The 17,859-nt window shown below is 37.4% G+C and overlaps 1 protein-coding gene and 1 long non-coding RNA gene across 3 annotated transcripts; both read left to right on the top strand.

Moving 5' to 3' along the window:
* Nucleotides 1–1,113: 1,113 nt before the first annotated feature.
* LOC138203683 (uncharacterized) lies at nt 1,114–6,839 on the top strand. Of its 2 annotated transcripts, XR_011178739.1 has the most exons (5): nt 1,114–1,160; nt 4,184–4,310; nt 5,489–5,591; nt 5,715–5,766; nt 6,754–6,839. It is a non-coding gene; the product is annotated as an uncharacterized lncRNA (long non-coding RNA). The 2 variants fall into 2 exon arrangements; XR_011178738.1 differs by lacking the exon at nt 6,754–6,839 and having other exon boundaries at nt 5,715–6,082.
* Nucleotides 6,840–11,985: 5,146 nt separating this feature from the next.
* Nucleotides 11,986–16,476, top strand: LOC138203774 (uncharacterized). Its single transcript, XM_069158780.1, has 7 exons — nt 11,986–12,085; nt 12,172–12,342; nt 12,997–13,038; nt 13,146–13,307; nt 13,601–13,771; nt 15,228–15,296; nt 16,385–16,476. Exons 1-7 carry the CDS (start codon nt 11,986–11,988, stop codon nt 16,474–16,476), a joined length of 807 nt encoding a protein of 268 aa, XP_069014881.1.
* The last annotated feature ends 1,383 nt before the right edge of the window (nt 16,477–17,859 follow it).

Genomic DNA, 17,859 nt, shown 5'->3' with positions numbered 1-17,859 from the left:
TCAACACTCAGAAAATGCTAACCAAAGTCATATTTCTGATTTCAAAATACAGTTATGTTTAAAATGAAAAACTGAAATTTGATTATATGATTTTTTAATTGTGTTCCTTTAATATGTATGTGCCATGGCCACAATATGCAATTTGAATTGGACTTTCATACAAATACATTCATTTTCGTAAAAAAAATAAAATTCTGTTACTTATTTTTTTTAAATCATATAAAAAGAAATATATAAAGAAATATATAAGTATGTCACCTGAGTAAATTACTGTGGAAATGACTTTACAGACCTACATACCAACAGCAAATATGTTTTACAAGGAATGATAACTGTAACATAATCACTTTTGGACATGTCAACAGGCCTAAACACACTGGGCATGACAAATAAACAATAAGCCAAATAATTGCCTGCAAATATTTTCCAACAAAGCCTTTAATAGGCGCAGGGATGCACAGTTGCGACAGTTGTTAAGAAACAAGTTTCAATACATCGCTTGAGTTGACATCTTTTCTATTTCACATATTTTACAGTGTTCTGCTGCATTGGTTGATGACTTTATTATGTCCACAAACTCAGAAAAATCAAACTGCCTTAAAAAAAAAAAAAAAACTACTTTTTTTCCTTCTATGTAAAAGTACTCAATAGTTTGAAAAGATATATTTGAACTTTTTTACTTGTCTATACTTGAACAATTGGTAGATACTTAGAAGGCATCAGATGACAATGAATGCAGATTCTACAGATTTGTTTGCCTGCTACACCTGACCGTATAATTGATCTGGATTTAAATCTATTTGCTCCTTTGTGCTACCGTCGTCCTGCTGCTTCGGGTTATCATCTTACTGTTTTTATGTTCCTGCTCCTCTCTGATCAGAAAAAGATCAGAGTTAAAGAAGCAGCTTATCTTCTTGTGAGGTTTCACATATGCCCACGTCAGCAGAAACATAGAAAACAGCTGATGAAATCAGACAAGGAAACTGGCGGGAATTGTTAAAGCTGTTGACTCCATAATATTGAAAAAGTTTTTTGCACTGCGTGTTTCCCACATGTCAACATACGGGTTTGACAGCCCCTGCACTCTGCACGCTACTTTTGTGCAGTGTGTTACTGGAGCAGCAAACGAGTGGATCAGAGGAGAGAGAAGGTGAACTATGGTAAGGCTGATCTCTATTTTACGAGCTGTTTTACAGGAATGGGCTCACTGAGGGAGCAGCTTGTTTTCACTTTGACCTCTTTTCTGATTATGGAGGAAACACTTTGTATGGTGTCTTCTCAACAAAGGAAAGTTGTGTTAGTGCTGGAAGTAACTGTTAGGTCAATCCGTTTGCTTTGACCCATCGGCATCATTGTAGCTTTCTTCTATCTGTTTTCTTTAACAATATTCCTTGAGCGTTAGCCTTGTGGACTGAATACGACTTTATGGATCATGGATAGTTATTTATTGAAATCCCATTTATTTGTCTTCAGCGATAACACGGGTGTCTGCTGGTGTCCTCTAGCAAACACTAAGGCGGTATCTGCAGTTCACACGGATATTTTAGATTAATGGCTGTTAAACGTAGTCTCCTCTGGAGTTTTGGTCATAAGTATTAGAAACCGCCAGGCTGTTTGTTTGGTTAAATTATTAACTAGAAGGAAGGTAGATGTAGTCGTTAAATCAAATATGCACAGTGCGACAAAGGCTTTACGCACTAAATATATGAATGATTTTTAAAATACTAAAATGAAAAGTTTTTATTTGTCCATTAGATTTGTACAAAGTACAGTACACTAAATCAAATCAGTACGGTCTTTAAACAGCACCAATACTCCTCGGCACATGCACTCATTTTTCTTAATTGGCAGGCAAGGTGTTCAGCATTCTGGAAAATTTGCTTCAGTTCTTTTGTGGATTTATTCTTGTTATATTCTGTCTCTTAAAGTCATTTCAGAGTGACTTCATGATGTTAGGATTGTGGGGGCCAGAACATCTGCTGCAGGATTTCTTGTTATTCTTCAGGCTTAAGATATTTCATCATGACTCGGACTGATTGTCTGCGCTTGTTGTCCTGATGCAGAAGGACTCCGATCAGTTGACTCTCTTATGGCATTGCGTGATGGAAAATAATCTAAACATCAGGTGCCTTAAACCTTTACATCTTGCTGTATTTTTGGGCGCATTCTAAAACCAATATTATACCAATATAATATAATATAATATTATTAATCAGCTATACAGTAGGCCTATATCCAAACAAATGTTTTTGCAATAGTCCTTTCCATGGGGTTATCAAACACCTTTGACAAAAATATGTATTGGAGGTCGGATCGTCTATAGTTAATTGTCTCTCTGATTGGCCAATACTGGGCGCTATATCAGTTGGGTTGTAATGTGTATATTAAATTGTATTGTAAGTAATACATATTATGTATAATGAATCTCATTTTTTTTTTTTTTAAAAAAAACCTAATAATCTAGATAAAATAATTATAACATTAGCTCCAGTTCAATATGTTTAAACCATTTGACAGCTCGACATGAATTTTACACAATCTGTATTTCTTATAATGGCAGGTTCCATAAATATGTAAATACGAAAGAAAAACAGTTCATAACCGTCTCTGTATAATTCAGCATTTTCCCTTTTTTAAAACTTTATCATGCACATGTTTTAATGCGCGCCTGTCACTTTAGATTGGTGCGATACAGATAAAGTATACCTAATATTTATACCTGTTTTAAGGAGGCTGTGGCTCAGATGGTAGAGTGGGTTGCACACTAACCATTAAGGTTGGTGGTTCAATCCCCAGCTCCTCCTGTCCACATGCCTAAGTGTCCTTGAGCAAGACACTGAACCCTAAGTTGCTCCTGATGGTGTACTATCAGTGTGTGAATGTTCTCCTGATGGCAGCACCTTGCATCGTGATCTCTCTCATTAGTGTGTGAATGGGGAAACCATGTTAAAGTGCTTTGAGACCAGAAGGTGATAAAGCACTGTACAAGTACAGACCATTTAATATTTCCAATTTGTTTTTGATTGTCTTGTTCACATTTCTAGAACATATTGTTTTGAAGGCATTGGATTTTTGCGTCATTTATTGGATGTAATATTGGATTTTTGCTGCTGTCTTATTTATGGTAGTTTCTGTTTCCTCTTGTTTTCAAGGTTCTAGTGGAATTTTTTTAGAACATCCAAAAATACCAAATGCAAAGCTTTGTGATTACATGTTCTGTTTCACACCTGTTCTCCTACATGACAATTAAAGATGCATTTATAAAATAGTTCTTACTGAATGTTCAAGTATACGCAAATACCCCAAATTTTACTTCTTTCTTCACCTTTAAACTTTGCTAATGTTTTCATGTGCGAAGTCCCATAAGTGAAAGATTATACTTTTTATTTTGTTCTTTGTATTTTCAATCATGTTGCTTAAAAACAAGGAGCATTTCATGTTTATCTGTTGACTGCCTATTTATAATTTATGGCCTGTTTGACTTTTCCTGTTTTTGAGAGCTTGACACACTTTTCTCACATTTCCAATGTTAATTAATGTTACTTTCATATAACCAGAATTTTGCAGCCAACTACTTTACTTGCAGCAGTTGCATTGCATCGCTGTATAAACCATTGTAAAAGTAACGAAAGCCTTAGAGCTGGCAAGCCAAAGCGAACGAAGTTAGCTAGCAAATGGTAATTGAAACTGAATGGTAATGGTAATTGAAAAAAAAGATTTTGTTTACATTTTTTTTATATGATGTGAAAATAGAAAAAAGTTCTGCACCCTCAAAATTTCAAGGATAACCCAATCCAGTTAAAGACTTATTTCCACTGTAGGTTTTGATGAATGCATGGACTCTTTCATTTACATGGCTCCATTAGCTTCCAATAAAGAGCTCACATTAAAGAGAGAGAGTATTTTTTTTCTTTGATCATGTGACAACAGTTGCTTTGTTCGGTGCTGCACCTGTGAACTAACTGCTGTTCACTGACACTCGTAACTTTTAATGGCATGTCGCTGCCATCTATGTCCTCAGCAACAGCAGAACAATGCTGTCATTTCAATTCATGTCATTGTGTCGTGTTGTATTACCTCAACAAAAGCGCATCAGATTGGGTGTGTCACTGGAAGCACGGACAATTATGTGTTCTTCCTCGGATATATTATCATTGAAATATCTTTATGCATTTCTGAACAGGTCTCCTTTGTGGCATCTCAAAAATTATAAATCTTCTGCTGGATCTTCTTGACTCACAGTCAGTGCTATGTGGAAGCTTCTTTCTTCGGCACAGTTAAAGTTATCTTGAAGAGGACCAGCCATTAAGGTGAGGTTTGAATGGGAGTATGTGAATGAAATCTTTCAAATTTTACCTGAGGATGACTTTCTACCTTTTTTTTTGATGATCCAACCTAATAAAGCCTAACTTTAATTTGAAAAAAAAACAAAACGAACGCAAAAAACGATTCAAAGTTGGATTTTTTTTTTTACCGGTTAAAAACTCCATGCAACAATGGGTGCTTGAAAAAAAAGTACATGGTTCAAGACTGTGTACTTGAAAATTCTGCGGGTGACGTGAATTATGACTCAATTTCAAATTCTGTCATGTGCACCACTAAAGGCTTTCAATTTTTGGTGTCAAGTTTAGGGCACTGTTTTAATAACACTAATAACAAAGCATTTCAAATGATTCCTCCTCCAGTGTTAGCATTATTGAACGGACAGGGGACTAGTTAAGGGTCAATGACTCTCTTTCATAAATAAATCTGTGCGGACAGATCGTGACTGACAGCAGCAGTGAGTAGGTCCACTGTAACCTCAACTGTTAACTGCTGGCTCGGCAAAGCATGACATACAACCGCCGGCCACAGATACCACTTGGTCTGGGTCAGGAACAAAAGCTTTCTTAGTTAGAGTGAGGAAAAGATCGTGGTTTAGGGTAAAATACGTGATTCTATGAAAGTAACATTACCATGTAAATGACATAACTACAGTTAAAAACTGTATATTGAGAAAGTAACTCACTGACAATCAACGTCACTTTCACATGGACTCACACTGGTCTCCTCAGTAACCGTCCTGGGTTTGATCCATCCAACCATCCCTGACTCCCCCCCCCCCCCCCCCCCCCCCCACATTTGGACTTTACTCTTCTTTATACTTCATCACATGTCCTCCATCACATGACCTTCGTCACATGATGTCCATTTTTGACCCTGGTCATACATGCGTGTACTTTTCATGCCTAGCTGAGACAGAAGTCCTCTAGGTATCCTCTGGTGGATTGCTGTGTGTTTTAAACGATTGGCATGATCCCGCAATCTCCAGTCATTTGAACAACAACACAGTGCTGTCATGACAGAAACAAATTAAATCAAGTGTAATTTCTTCTTTATATTATAATTTTATTACATTATATTGATATTATAGGAATATTCTTTTAAATAGAGATCCAGATGGAATCACTAATTTCTTCTTTTTTCCTATTCTGCTCTTATTGAAAAGAATGGCAATACCTGAGAATGCTTTGGCCATCTTTGCCCTTATCGGGACACTTTTTATTTTGGAAACAAGGAATGTTGGGGAACGCACAGGTCTGGTTTTACGGGTAGGTGAGGTCCACTGTATCTATTTACTATAATTAACAGAAAATATGGGACTTGTACTTGATCGCTGTTTAGTTTTACAAATACCAATGATTTAAACCTTTTCGGTTTGTTTTCTGTCTTAGGAACACCATGAAGAAGAACACTTTCTACCACACACCCGGCAGAGAAGGAATGGTTGGTCTGATGAATGAATTAAGATTGTTCTATATGAATATTTTTGGGAAACAGGCAACACTTATTCAATTTCTGGCCGAGAGTTAGATTGATTTGATTTTTTTGATTTTATACACTTAATTAATCCCCGAGGGGAAATTTCTTCACTACAGCAGGGGGGGCTCTCAGGGGGGGAGCTGCTGCAGCAGGCTGCCACTAGTGCGGCGCCAGGTAACCTGACCTGAGGTGCATGTTTTTGGATTGGAAGGATTGGAAGGTGTTTTTACACCACTCCCACATCTGGCTGTTACATGAACATGAAACTAGAGACCATATATCCACGCAGGCATCCTGGCTTGTGAGCCTCCATTTTGCTGCCACACTTTGGCTTTTTTAAAGAATAGATAAAACCAAACTTTGTGAAGCATTTGCATGTTCTAATGAAAACAATGCATAAACCAAGCAACTTTTTACCAAAGTCAATTTTTACTCATTTTTATTCATTTATTAATATAACTTCTTCTCAGTTGTAGAAAACAGAGAGAATGATCAGACGGTGCAATCTAGCTGATTCACAACATGTATCATCTTTGTTATCTTAAAGTGTAAATGAGAAAAACAAAACTTCACTAAGTTGAAATCATACCTTTTTTTATATATTAAAAGTTGTAGAATAGAGGCTATTTTACAATGCAGCATACAAGAATATTACAATTACAAGTGCCTCCTCTTCTGTAAAAACACAACTTGTTGGTTTTCACTTTGGTTTTGGTGTCGACTAAACTAATGAGAGTAACATGTTCATGAGAGAGCTTTAGAGGTCCTTGTAAGCTAAGTCTCCTGGATGTTGGAGTTAATAGGAGTGGGATACATCTTTTCATTCAAAGTGTCAGCCAGAAAGTGCAGAAGTGTATTCTCCAAGGTATTATTTTAGATGTTGTATATTCTATATGTATAATTGCGCTGGAAAATCCAATTTATTTTTTTTTCTCATTCCAATCTTTCCAGTGCTTTCCGACCAGTGGAATTACTCTGTTGATGTTGTACTGAAAGTGTCTAATGTAACATCTGAGAGCATTCTGGCTGCCCTGAATGCAACTAATTTTCCCATTCAACTTGAGAACAACACCGAAGTCTCTGAGATTACCATCACCACAGGTGAGTGGCGGTCCTTAACTCCTTTGGACAAGTTGATAACAAACAAGAAAAACAAAATGAACAGTGTATAATACAGATCTCCTCTTCTCACAGTATGTTTCCCAACTGACTCTGGCTACATATGTAAATGCCAGGAGCAGTTTGCTTGGCCGTACAGCAGCTGCGTCACATATGGAGCCTGTGACGACATTTCCAGTGGCATCTGTAAATGCATCAATGCCATTCCAGCGGATGGCCTCTACTGCCAGCCAATATCAGGTATTCAAGCCATAATTCCATAATGAAATCCACTCAAGGATGAATAGAGAAGTTCTCATTGTCTTGTCTTGTACATGAATTGAATCCCTGAACGACGATGTAACGTATCGCTGAACTTTTATTGACGTACCGGTGACAATACAGGATCTGTTAGCAGGAGGGCGAACTTCACACACGCTGCATCTACATAGGTAACTTAATGTTGTCACTCTGGACACAGTTAAGCATAGCTCATCACCCAATAGGAATAGTTGCAGCCATGTCATTACCGTAACTGGTATCAACACATCTCATCAGTACAGTAGCTGCTGATGTGGCAGATATTTTTCCCAGGAGTGGAAGAAGTGCAGAAACAAAGCCAGAAGGAGAATGAGTATGGATCTTCTCTGTATCCTGTGGCTCACCAGTGGAATGGAAATTGGCAAATTTCTTTAATAAGTAAATTAATGTGCTTCGGTCATGCATGAGATGTTTGGTGTGTGTGTACAGCTTGGTTCTGTTGCCAAAACAAATGAATGAACAAATTAAGACATAATGTATGAAAATATTTCACGGTAGTCTACAGACTTCATAAACCAGCAACATTTATGTACCTCTTATAAATAATTATGCTATTTCACTGTATGTTTTCCCTATACGGTATGTAGGCATAATACATTATCGGATCCCTCACATGAAATTTAGGGTAATTATTTCCAAGAAATACAAGTTTCACCTTCAGCACAATGACTGTGTTGTGATCTCTTAACAAGGGTGTGTCCTGACACAAGAAATAATAATAAAAAAAAATAACGCTGTCATTATCTTTCAGAACTGCTCGCTCAGGTTGAGTATGAGGTTGATGTGGAGCTGAACGTGACAGATATTGAAACAGTGAACATTCTGAGGAGCTTACTGAACAATGGCAGCATTTCCCTGGACTTGAGTCCCACTGTGAACATCACACATCTTGAGTTGACCACAGGTGAGAATGAAGCAAACTGTGTGTGCTCATTTGTATGCTGACTGTTTTTAAAATATGTGATACAGGCTTTTCCACAATTCAGTCCATAAAAACACTTCCTGATGCCTTTGTCAGTAGTCAGATGCAATGTTTGCTATTTTCTTTCATGATAAACTTGAAGATAGATCATGTGACAGGTACTTTACACAATTAAGTGTAGACTTTGGAACACTCACCTCACCAGATCTCTAGAGGAAGTAATGCTGTGGTTAAAGGCATTTATAGACCTAACTGTTGTAAGGCCTTTGATTGTTTTTCCCCATTATTCTGAATAATAGACTGCTTTTCAAGACCTGGGACTTTCCCTGCCCCGATCCTTATGCCCTATGATGAATAACTGCAGAGCAACATCCACCCAGAACATTTTTTGTATTTCTTAGTTTTCTTGTTAACCAAACAAAAGTTACATTCAGAGTTATCACCAAGACGTTCCTATCCAAGGAGATTTTTATATTCGATAAGATCCACGTTGGTCGGACTCACCAGGATGTAGAATGTTGGTAACCTGCCGCTCGGTGACTATTTCAGTTGGCTTTGTCATCCTTTTCCGCCACCTTTGTGTCACCGTTTCAAAATCCCCATCGCAAAGAGGGAAACATCCACAACAACCTCTGAGCAAGCAACCTACATGCTGAAAATGGCACATTTTGACAAAGATTTGGATCCTGAATAAGGCGGGACTGCTTGGTTCTTTTTGGTCTTTTGCAGGGATTTAGTTCAATTCAATTCAATTTTATTTATATAGCGCCAAATCACAACATAGGTTATTTCATGGCACTTAACACATTAAAGTCCTTACAGCAAGACTTTACAACATAGTCACTTGAATATCAGGGCTCGTATCCTTACATGTAAATGTTCCACCCAAACAAGTCCCTGCCTTCCCCCCTCGCTAATTTTTTTTTGCAAGGGCACCATCGCTGCATCCTCGGCTCTGTGCCACCTAAGGTGATTGTGATTGGTTAAAAGCAGGGGTCTCCAACCTATAGTGTGCCACCCATTTCTGAGTAGCTCGCGGAAAGTTCGAACAGTATGCATTGTTTCCCGCACATGGACTCACTTAGGCGCGCCTCCCAGGTACATTGACGGCCGCCCAAGTGTATTGGAGGATCCATTTCGGCATTTTTTATTTATTTATTTTTGAATCTGTCTGAGAGAACGACGGTATTGGCAGAGGTTGAGCTCCACCCTGAGTTAGACACGCAGAGATCAGAGGTCAGAAATGCAGCAGAGACTCTTGCACTGAGCCGGAACGAAACAGGTGCTCATAAATGAGGTAAATGATCTGCATGCGATATTCTTGGCTGGATCACAACAGCAGGGCGGCACTATAAAGGGAATGTCACTGTGTTTTTGAGAGGTCAAAGAAACACCACAGTTTGGCCAAATGCTGTGACTTATCACATTAAAAGCCCTCCAGTTTCACACAGGGTCCAGCCATATATCAGGTGACTTAGACATGTATTTCTTTCAAGAGGGGCAGAGGGTCCCAATCAAAGAAGAAACACTGGATTTCCCTCAGTAAATCTTATATTAGTATGCTTCATTTGACACTTTTCAAACCAGCTTGACTACTCAAGGTTGCGTGCACTGCAGTAGGCATTTAGGGAACATCTGTGTAATTGTAAACATACAGGCATTTTTAAAAAAAATTGTTTTTATTGAACGGCAGCAGCTTGACGAGGTGCCGAGGTGAGCCCTGAACATTTGGTATTTTTTCAATGGTCTTTGTATCACCATTTCATGTGCATGACTGGGCACATGATAAACAAAAAACTGATTCTTACATAGAAAAACAGCTCCATAGCTCTACTAGACTTTAATGCCTCCACAGGGAATCTTTAAAGTCACAGTGGTTTCTCCCAATGCAATGAAAGGAGCCAATTCACAATTGTTATTATAATGTATAAAGATTTTTGTTGTCTTTAGATTTGAGATAAAACAGTCACCATTTAGGTAAAAAAAAACTACTTTTCATCTTTAATCTGAAGAAGTTTATTGCAGGACTTTGCAAAAGGTCTAACAAATTGTACTAAAATCAAGAGCCAACACGACAGGAAATTAACTTTCCAAATACTCACAATCTGTACAGCGTCTCAACAAGGATCACTGCACTGCACTTCACACATGGAACACTTGCACTGTTGTTGCCTACACACAAGTTAAAGTTTAACAAGGAACAAGGAACAACATCCTGCAATCACGAGGCAGCATACAGGATCCTGTTCAGTTCAGAGACACTGAGGAAGAAGCACAGGTGGCCCTTCATAGACCGATGTAGGAGTTGTGTTTTTTTAGTTGCATTTGTAGTTCTCAACCTCGTGTACAATAAAAAGACTACAAATGTGTTCGACCTCTACTTCTGCTCACCACACTTCGCCTCATTCCTTCTTCAGTGTGCTCCCTGAACGGTTCCGACTACCAGTGCAGATGTGAGGATCGGTACGTTTGGTCGTACAGTAACTGTGTTACAGATGGAGCCTGTGATGACATCATTGACAGCACTTGCGGATGCATCAACAGCATTCCGTCAAATGGACAATACTGCCAGCTAAAGCCAGGTGATCTAGACGTTGGTAACACTTACTTGATGTTCAGGTCTCATAATTAAAGGTACACTGAAGCATTTCAACAGCTTCTTTACATTCTTGATGTTTTCTTGTTTCTTTGTTTGCCAGAAGCTGCACAGCTGTATGAATACACACTGGACGTTGAAATCAGCGACAGCAACATTGAACTGATAGAACAGTTAAGCGACGCCTTGCAGAACATCAGTTTTCCTCTAAGACTCAGTGACACTGTGAACATCACACAAATTGACATAATATTTACCGGTAAGAATTTGTAAATCTGCACCTGGTTGTTATACAAAGAAATGGATTAAAATGATGTTTCTTAACTTTTTAGACCAGTTTAAGAAACATAAATAAAAAATCTCTTACTTGTTTTTAAAAAATGCAGTTTATGCTCATGTGATTTTACAAAATAATGAAAACAAAATTGTTTCTAATTCTACCCTGGTGTAACAGTGCCTCCAACTCTTTATGAATATGCGATTTTCATTGAGGTCAACACAACTAACCCGGATCAACTGAGAAGTACTCTAGCAAATATCACTTACCCTATCCAAAGCAGCACTCAAATAAACATATCAGATGCTGTGATCACCACGGGTAAGTGCAAATAATTCAGCCTCTAAAAGGTAGAATTTATCAGTGTCTGTAATTTTTTAAACTAAACAAAAGAGTATTTTTGAAGTTTGCAGCCCAGATGGAGCTGGGTTCCAGTGCCGCTGTGAGGATGAATACCTTTGGCCTTGTGACAAGTGTGTCAGCTACGGGAAATGTGATGGTGATGCAAACTACACATGCGGGTGCATCAAAGCCCTTCCCACAGAAGGACAGTACTGTCAGTCGGCACAGCAGAGTAGGAGTTACGGTCACACGGCAATCCCACTTCTAATCCTTTTCTACCTGATACATTCATACGGTCAATTTTCTGAATTCTTGTTTCCATGTTACACTGTTTTTCCGTCAATGAGTTTTCATATGGATCTGTTTTGTCTACAGACATTACTGTGTGTACTCTGGCAACAACTTCACCATCAACAGGTAAAGCTGAGAAAAAAACAGGGTTGGTTTTAATCAGAGACGAGAACATATCATCGGGAATCTTGTGTACCTGTCTCCGGTGGATTCCTGTTACGTATTATTACATGCTAACTTGAAGTTAAAACATTTTGTTTTTTTGTATTTTCAGTTTCTACAGTTCCTCCAGTTGCATATGATTACTTGATTTCTGTTGAGTTGAACATCTCGGATATGAGAGGAATAAATGATCTGAGGACCATTTTAATCAACAACAGTTACCCTATCAGCATCAAAAACCAAATACAGGTCAATGGCATCAACATTTCTACAGGTGGGAATAATGAGTCTTTTTCTAGCTTTTAAATTGTTACTTGGCAGATTGCTCTGATTGATGTCATGACTGATTTTTGCCCCAAGTTTGCTCTCCGATCAGCGGTGGTTTCCAGTGTACATGTGAGGAGGAGTATCGTTTCTCATGTGACCAGTGTTTAATGTACGGATCCTGTGACAACATCACTGTCGACACATGTGGATGCCTCAATGCCATTCCTCCTGACGGACAATACTGCCAGTTGGTGTATCAAAACAGTGAGTTCATTTGTTAAATTATTAAAGCGAAACTGGTGGGAGATGGGTCGTGTTTAAAACATTTCAAATAAAAAAAACCTCTTATTTTAACGTTAATCTGACAATAATCAGACTCTTTGAGGATTTAGTCATGTTTAAAGCATGAATCAGGTGAGTTAGCATTCAAGAAACATGACGAAGCTTTGAGATCATTTGAAGGTCTTTACTGTATGTCACTTTCTGATCTTAGCATCTGCTAACGCGACAATGTTTTCTAGGTTGCAACACATTTGAGGATTTTGAGTTGTGGATATCTATAATCCAAATTTTGATATCATGAGTCTCTGAAACTTTTGATAAGTGTCACAAATCACATCGCTTTAGCCACTTTGTTTTCTGAAGACAACCACTGTGTCACTTCTTGGCTTTTGAGTTGATTAAAAACAGGAGCTCTGCTCTGACTGAATAAAATGTTTGGAAACAGTGCCATCTTGTGTTAAGACCATATGATTACACTGAAATCCCTCAAATACCATTTACAAATGGTGAGACATAGTGAGTTCCACTGAGGCTCGTGCTGTGTGTTGCGTGTACCGTGAGTGCTGTGGCGATGCATCTTTAAAGAGTCAGGGTCTACATTTGTATTTACTCAGAGACTGTTCTTCATCCTTTCAGACTTTACAGCATGTCCTACAACAACACCTCCACCACCAACAAGTAAGACTCAAAATGTTTCATACGTGAAAACTCAAAGACAGAACATGTTTGAAGAGATATGCTACAGTTCCTGCAGTTTTATTTCTGCATTTCTGCTTTGATGTCAGTCTCTACAGCTCCTCCACTTCTTTATGAATTCCTGGTTTCCATTGAGCTGAACACCACAGATGTTACAGTGATAAATAAACTGAGGGCCATACTGAGAAACATCAGTTACCCCGTCAGCATCAACAACCACATACAACTCTCTGACATCAACATCACTACAGGTAGGATGAATATAACGTACAATAAAAAATGTAGACTAACATTTCAGTGTGGCAACAAAGAACAATGCATTTTCAGCTTTTTGTGCTTTTTGTACAGTTATTCACAAAAGTGTTTTTGACACATCAACATGAGAAATGTAAGAAATGAATCCACAAATATGCTACATTGTCAGAAAAGTGATCTCAGAGTCAATTTGTTAAAAGAGATGACTTCATTCAAATTGAGACGTTTTAAAAGTGTACTTTGAATTATGCTCAGTAAACATATGTATTCATGATATTTTTGTCCCCAGTTTGCTCTCCGATCAGCGGTGGTTTCCAGTGTACATGTGAGGAGGAGTATCGTTTCTCATGTGACCAGTGTTTAATGTACGGATCCTGTGACAACATCACTGTCGACACATGTGGATGCCTCAATGTCATTCCTCCTGACGGACAATACTGCCAGTCGGTGTATCAAAACAGTGAGTCCATTTGTTAAATTATTACAGCGAAACTGGTGGGAGATGAGTCGTATTTAAAAACTTTCAAATTAAAAAAAAAAAAAAAAAAAAAAATCATATTTCAACGTTAACCTGACAATAATTAGTCTTTGAGGATTTAGTCATGTTTTAAACAAGAATCAAATGACTTAGCATTCAAAAAACATGACGAAGCTTTGAGATCATTTGAAGGTCTTTGCTGTATGTCACTTTCTGATCTTAGCATCTGGTAACGTGACACTGTTTTCTAGGTTGCAACATACTTGAGGATTTTGAGTTGTGGATATCTGTAATCCAAATTTTGATATCATGAGTCTCTGATTCTTTTGATAAGTTTCAACAAATCACATCGCTTTAGCCACATTGTTTTCTGAAGACAACCACTGTGTCACTTCTTGGCTTTTGAGTTGATTAAAAACAGGAGCTCTCCTCTGACTGAATAAAACGTTTGGAAACAGTGCCATCTTGTGTTAAGATCATATGATTACACTGAAATCCCTCAAATACCATTTACCAATGGTGAGACATAGTGAGTTCCACTGAGGCTGGTGCTGTGTGTTGCATTTACTGTGAGTGCTGTGGCGATGCATCTTGAAAGAGTCAGGGTCTACATTTCAGTAGTTTTTTCATTAGTCATAATACATGATTATCAACTTTCTCTTCAGACACGGTACCTGATCTAACAACAGAGCTCAACACCACAACATCTCACACATGTAGAAATAAGAGAGGCGAAGCACTGATCTGAGAGAAAAAAAAAAATTTTTTTACAGATCCAACTCTGATTGCTAAAACAGACCGAAACACTATTACATCCCCAACAACCCACACACAAATTACTATCAATTCAGCTTTGTGAAAACCTTCTTTGTATCTCCTTTAAGTCACAGCACAAACTGCAGTATACTATACGATGACTTCAGTCAGTGATGTAAGGTTAAACAAGTTTGTTGTGAAATGTATAATCCATGACTTTAAATCGGTCACTTACATTTTTTTTCTAAAATTGTATAATTAATTTCTCTCCGCTGCACTTTGAACTCTCCTTTCACTTTAAAATGCAGACTTATAGCACTAAAGCTGTCGTTTCCGCTCTGTTTTTAGAAGCAACTAACATTTCCTTTGTCACTATTTGCTGTCGAGTTTTCTGCAATTTATATTCACATTAATGATTTTTGCCTTACGCACTTTTTCCTGTTACCAACTTTACAACGGATGTAACACCAACAATGATAACAACTGAGCGCTTGAACATATTTTGTCCATGATTTTTTTCTTGTTTTGACGAGCCAGTCATTGTTCCGATTAAAGTCACCAACCACAGAATTTACAAGTCAGTTAATGAAAGTGGCAACCTTCGCCTTGTTACAACATGTTTGCAATTTGTTAGTGAATAATGTTCACTTGGAGTTTGTAAATTATTGAATTATCGTTTTAGATTCAACAACAGTTTTTTCAATGGCTGCGAACAAAACAGATCCCAGAGCAACAACAGCAAATGTAACAAGTAAGTATGTCAAAATAATTTGACAGTACTTGATGTATGCTTAAACGCTTGAGTTGTCTATTGTCAGAAATTATGATGACAATGTGTTACTGACACACGACATGTGAACGCTACAAACTAACCAAGAACAATGACATATTAGTTTTGTGTTTCCTCATAATATAGTTTGAAAAAGTTGTGTGTTGTTCCAGTCCACTACAAGCCAAGTAAAAAGCTCTGGAGATACTGCAGAGAGCAGAAATTATGGGATAAGTCTTGCATTAAATTCACATTTTTGGCTGCATTTGAGATTGAATCTGTGGTGCTTTGGATTTGTCTACTGTAGCTATACTGTAACCATTTGAACTTGCACTGCTTCAATTCAATTCAATTTTGTTTATATAGCACCAAATCCAAATATAAGTCAGGCACTTGGCATAGTAAGTTGAGAACGTAGAACATTATCAAGATGAACCCAACAATTCAACAATTCCCACGAGTGCAGGTGGGGAAGGAAAAACTCCCTTTTAACAGGAAGCAACCTCCGACAGAAGCAGGCTCAGAGGTGGGAGGCCGTCTGCTTAAACTAAAGGATGCTTCAATATGAAATAACAAATGTTTTACCAACACACTGTCAGAGTTGAAAAGACTGAGGCTTCAATACAATGCTCAGACTGCACAACCACGTCAATTCACACACAGCCACTGCATTTACTTTATGTTATTCACTCTGACGGCATTCTCCATTTACAAATGTACCACAGCCATAATCTTAACAACCAACGTTTACAGTCCCAATCTCAGCTGTAGCTCTGTCATCCCATACCTGCAGTCATAATACATACAGACATGCATACAAAGCTCTTAATGGGCTCCGATCGAGTTACATCGCTAACTCTCTGCTTAAATATGAGTCTTTTTTTTTTATTGGTAAAGGTATATGAAATAGATTAATATTTAAGAAGCAGGAACTGTTGGAGATTAATATTCAATATTTAAAAAGCATGAAGTGGTCTTTATATAATCACTACCCGTTTCTACAAAATTATTTGCCAGCTGTCTGATTTTATTCTCCAGTTTAACATACAATTATCAAATTCTCGTTTCAGATTCAAAACTTGTTGTCACAACAGTGATGAATACCACCACAGCTGCAACAACAGCAGTAACAAGTAAGGGACACAAAGCAGTTGTTGCGTGATATTTTCTGAATATAATTTAGCCATCATTGTTTGTTAAAAGGATGTGAAATATATGAATATTCAAGCAGCAGTGATTGTGGGGGATTTATGTTTGATGTCTAAAAAGAATGATGTGGTATTTGAAGAATCACCACCTGTTTCTACAAAACTATTTACCAGCTGTCTGATTTTAAAAAGAATGATGTGGTATTTGAAGAATCACCACCTGTTTCTACGAAACTATTTGCCAGCTGTCTGATTTTATTCTCCAGTTTAAAATAAAATTATCAAATTGTCGTTTCAGATTCAACACCTGTTGCTACAACAGTTATGAAGACTACAACAGCTGACACAACAGCAGTAACAAGTGAGGGACACAAAGCAGTCTTTGCATGATATTTTTTTGTTACAATTTAGCTCTCATTGTTTGGTAAGGGGATATGAAATATATACATTTTTAAGAAGCAGTAACTGTTTGTGATTTATGTTCAATATTTAAAAAGCATGAAGTAGCCTTTAATGAATCATCACCCGTTTCAAAAAACAATTCACCAGCTGTCTGATTTTATTCTCCAGTTTAATATAAAATTATCAAATAGTCGTTTCAGATTCAACATCTGATGCCACAACAGTTACGGACACTACAACAGCTGCAACAACAGAAGTAACAAGTAAGGGACACAAAGCAGTCGTTGCATGATATTTTCTTAACATAATTTAGCCATCATTGTTTACTAAGTTGTAGAAAATATATTTATATTTAAAAAGCAGTAACTGTTGGGGATTTATGTTCGACATATAAAAAGCATGAAGTGGTATTTGAAGAATCACCATCTGTTTCTACAAAAACTATTCACCAGCTGTCTGATTTTATTCTCCAGTTTAACATACAAAACATACAATTATCAAATTGTTGTTTCATATTCAACACCTGATGCCACAACAGTTACAGACACTACAACAGCTGCAACAACAGAAGTAACAAGTACGGGACACAAAGCAGTTGTTGCGTGATATTTTATTAATATAATTTAGCCATCATTGTTTACTAAGTTGTAGAAAATATATTTATATTTAAAAAGCAGTAACTGTTGGGGATTTAAGTTCGATATTTAAAAAGCACAAAGTAGTCTTTAAAGAATCATCACCCGTTTCAATAAACTATCCACCATTTGTCTGATTTTATTCTCCAGTTTAACATACAATTATCAAATCGTCGTTTCAGATTCAACACCTGATGCCACAACAGTTACGGACACTACAACAGCTGCAACAACAGAAGTAACAAGTAAGGGACGCAAAGCAGTCGTTGCATATTTTTTTGTTACAATTTAGCTCTCATTGTTTGGTAAGGGGATATGAAATATATACATTTTTAAGAAGCAGTAACTATTTGTGATTTA

This window comes from Embiotoca jacksoni, unplaced genomic scaffold (genome assembly GCF_022577435.1).
Source record: "Embiotoca jacksoni isolate LCO1_2020_lvr unplaced genomic scaffold, fEmbJac1.0.p SCAF_23, whole genome shotgun sequence".
Taxonomy (NCBI): Eukaryota; Metazoa; Chordata; class Actinopteri; family Embiotocidae; genus Embiotoca; species Embiotoca jacksoni.
This window is presented reverse-complemented; position numbering and strand designations above follow the sequence as displayed.

Excerpts from the sequence above, each read along its gene's own strand:
- LOC138203774 (XM_069158780.1), top strand. The coding sequence starts at position 11,986 with ATGAGAGGAATAAATGATCTGAGGACCATTTTAATCAACAACAGTTAC. Across the intron at positions 12,343-12,996 it reads CCAGTTGGTGTATCAAAACA|ACTTTACAGCATGTCCTACA; the intron begins GTGAGTTCATTT and ends TCATCCTTTCAG. Across the intron at positions 15,297-16,384 it reads AACAACAGCAAATGTAACAA|ATTCAAAACTTGTTGTCACA; the intron begins GTAAGTATGTCA and ends TTCTCGTTTCAG.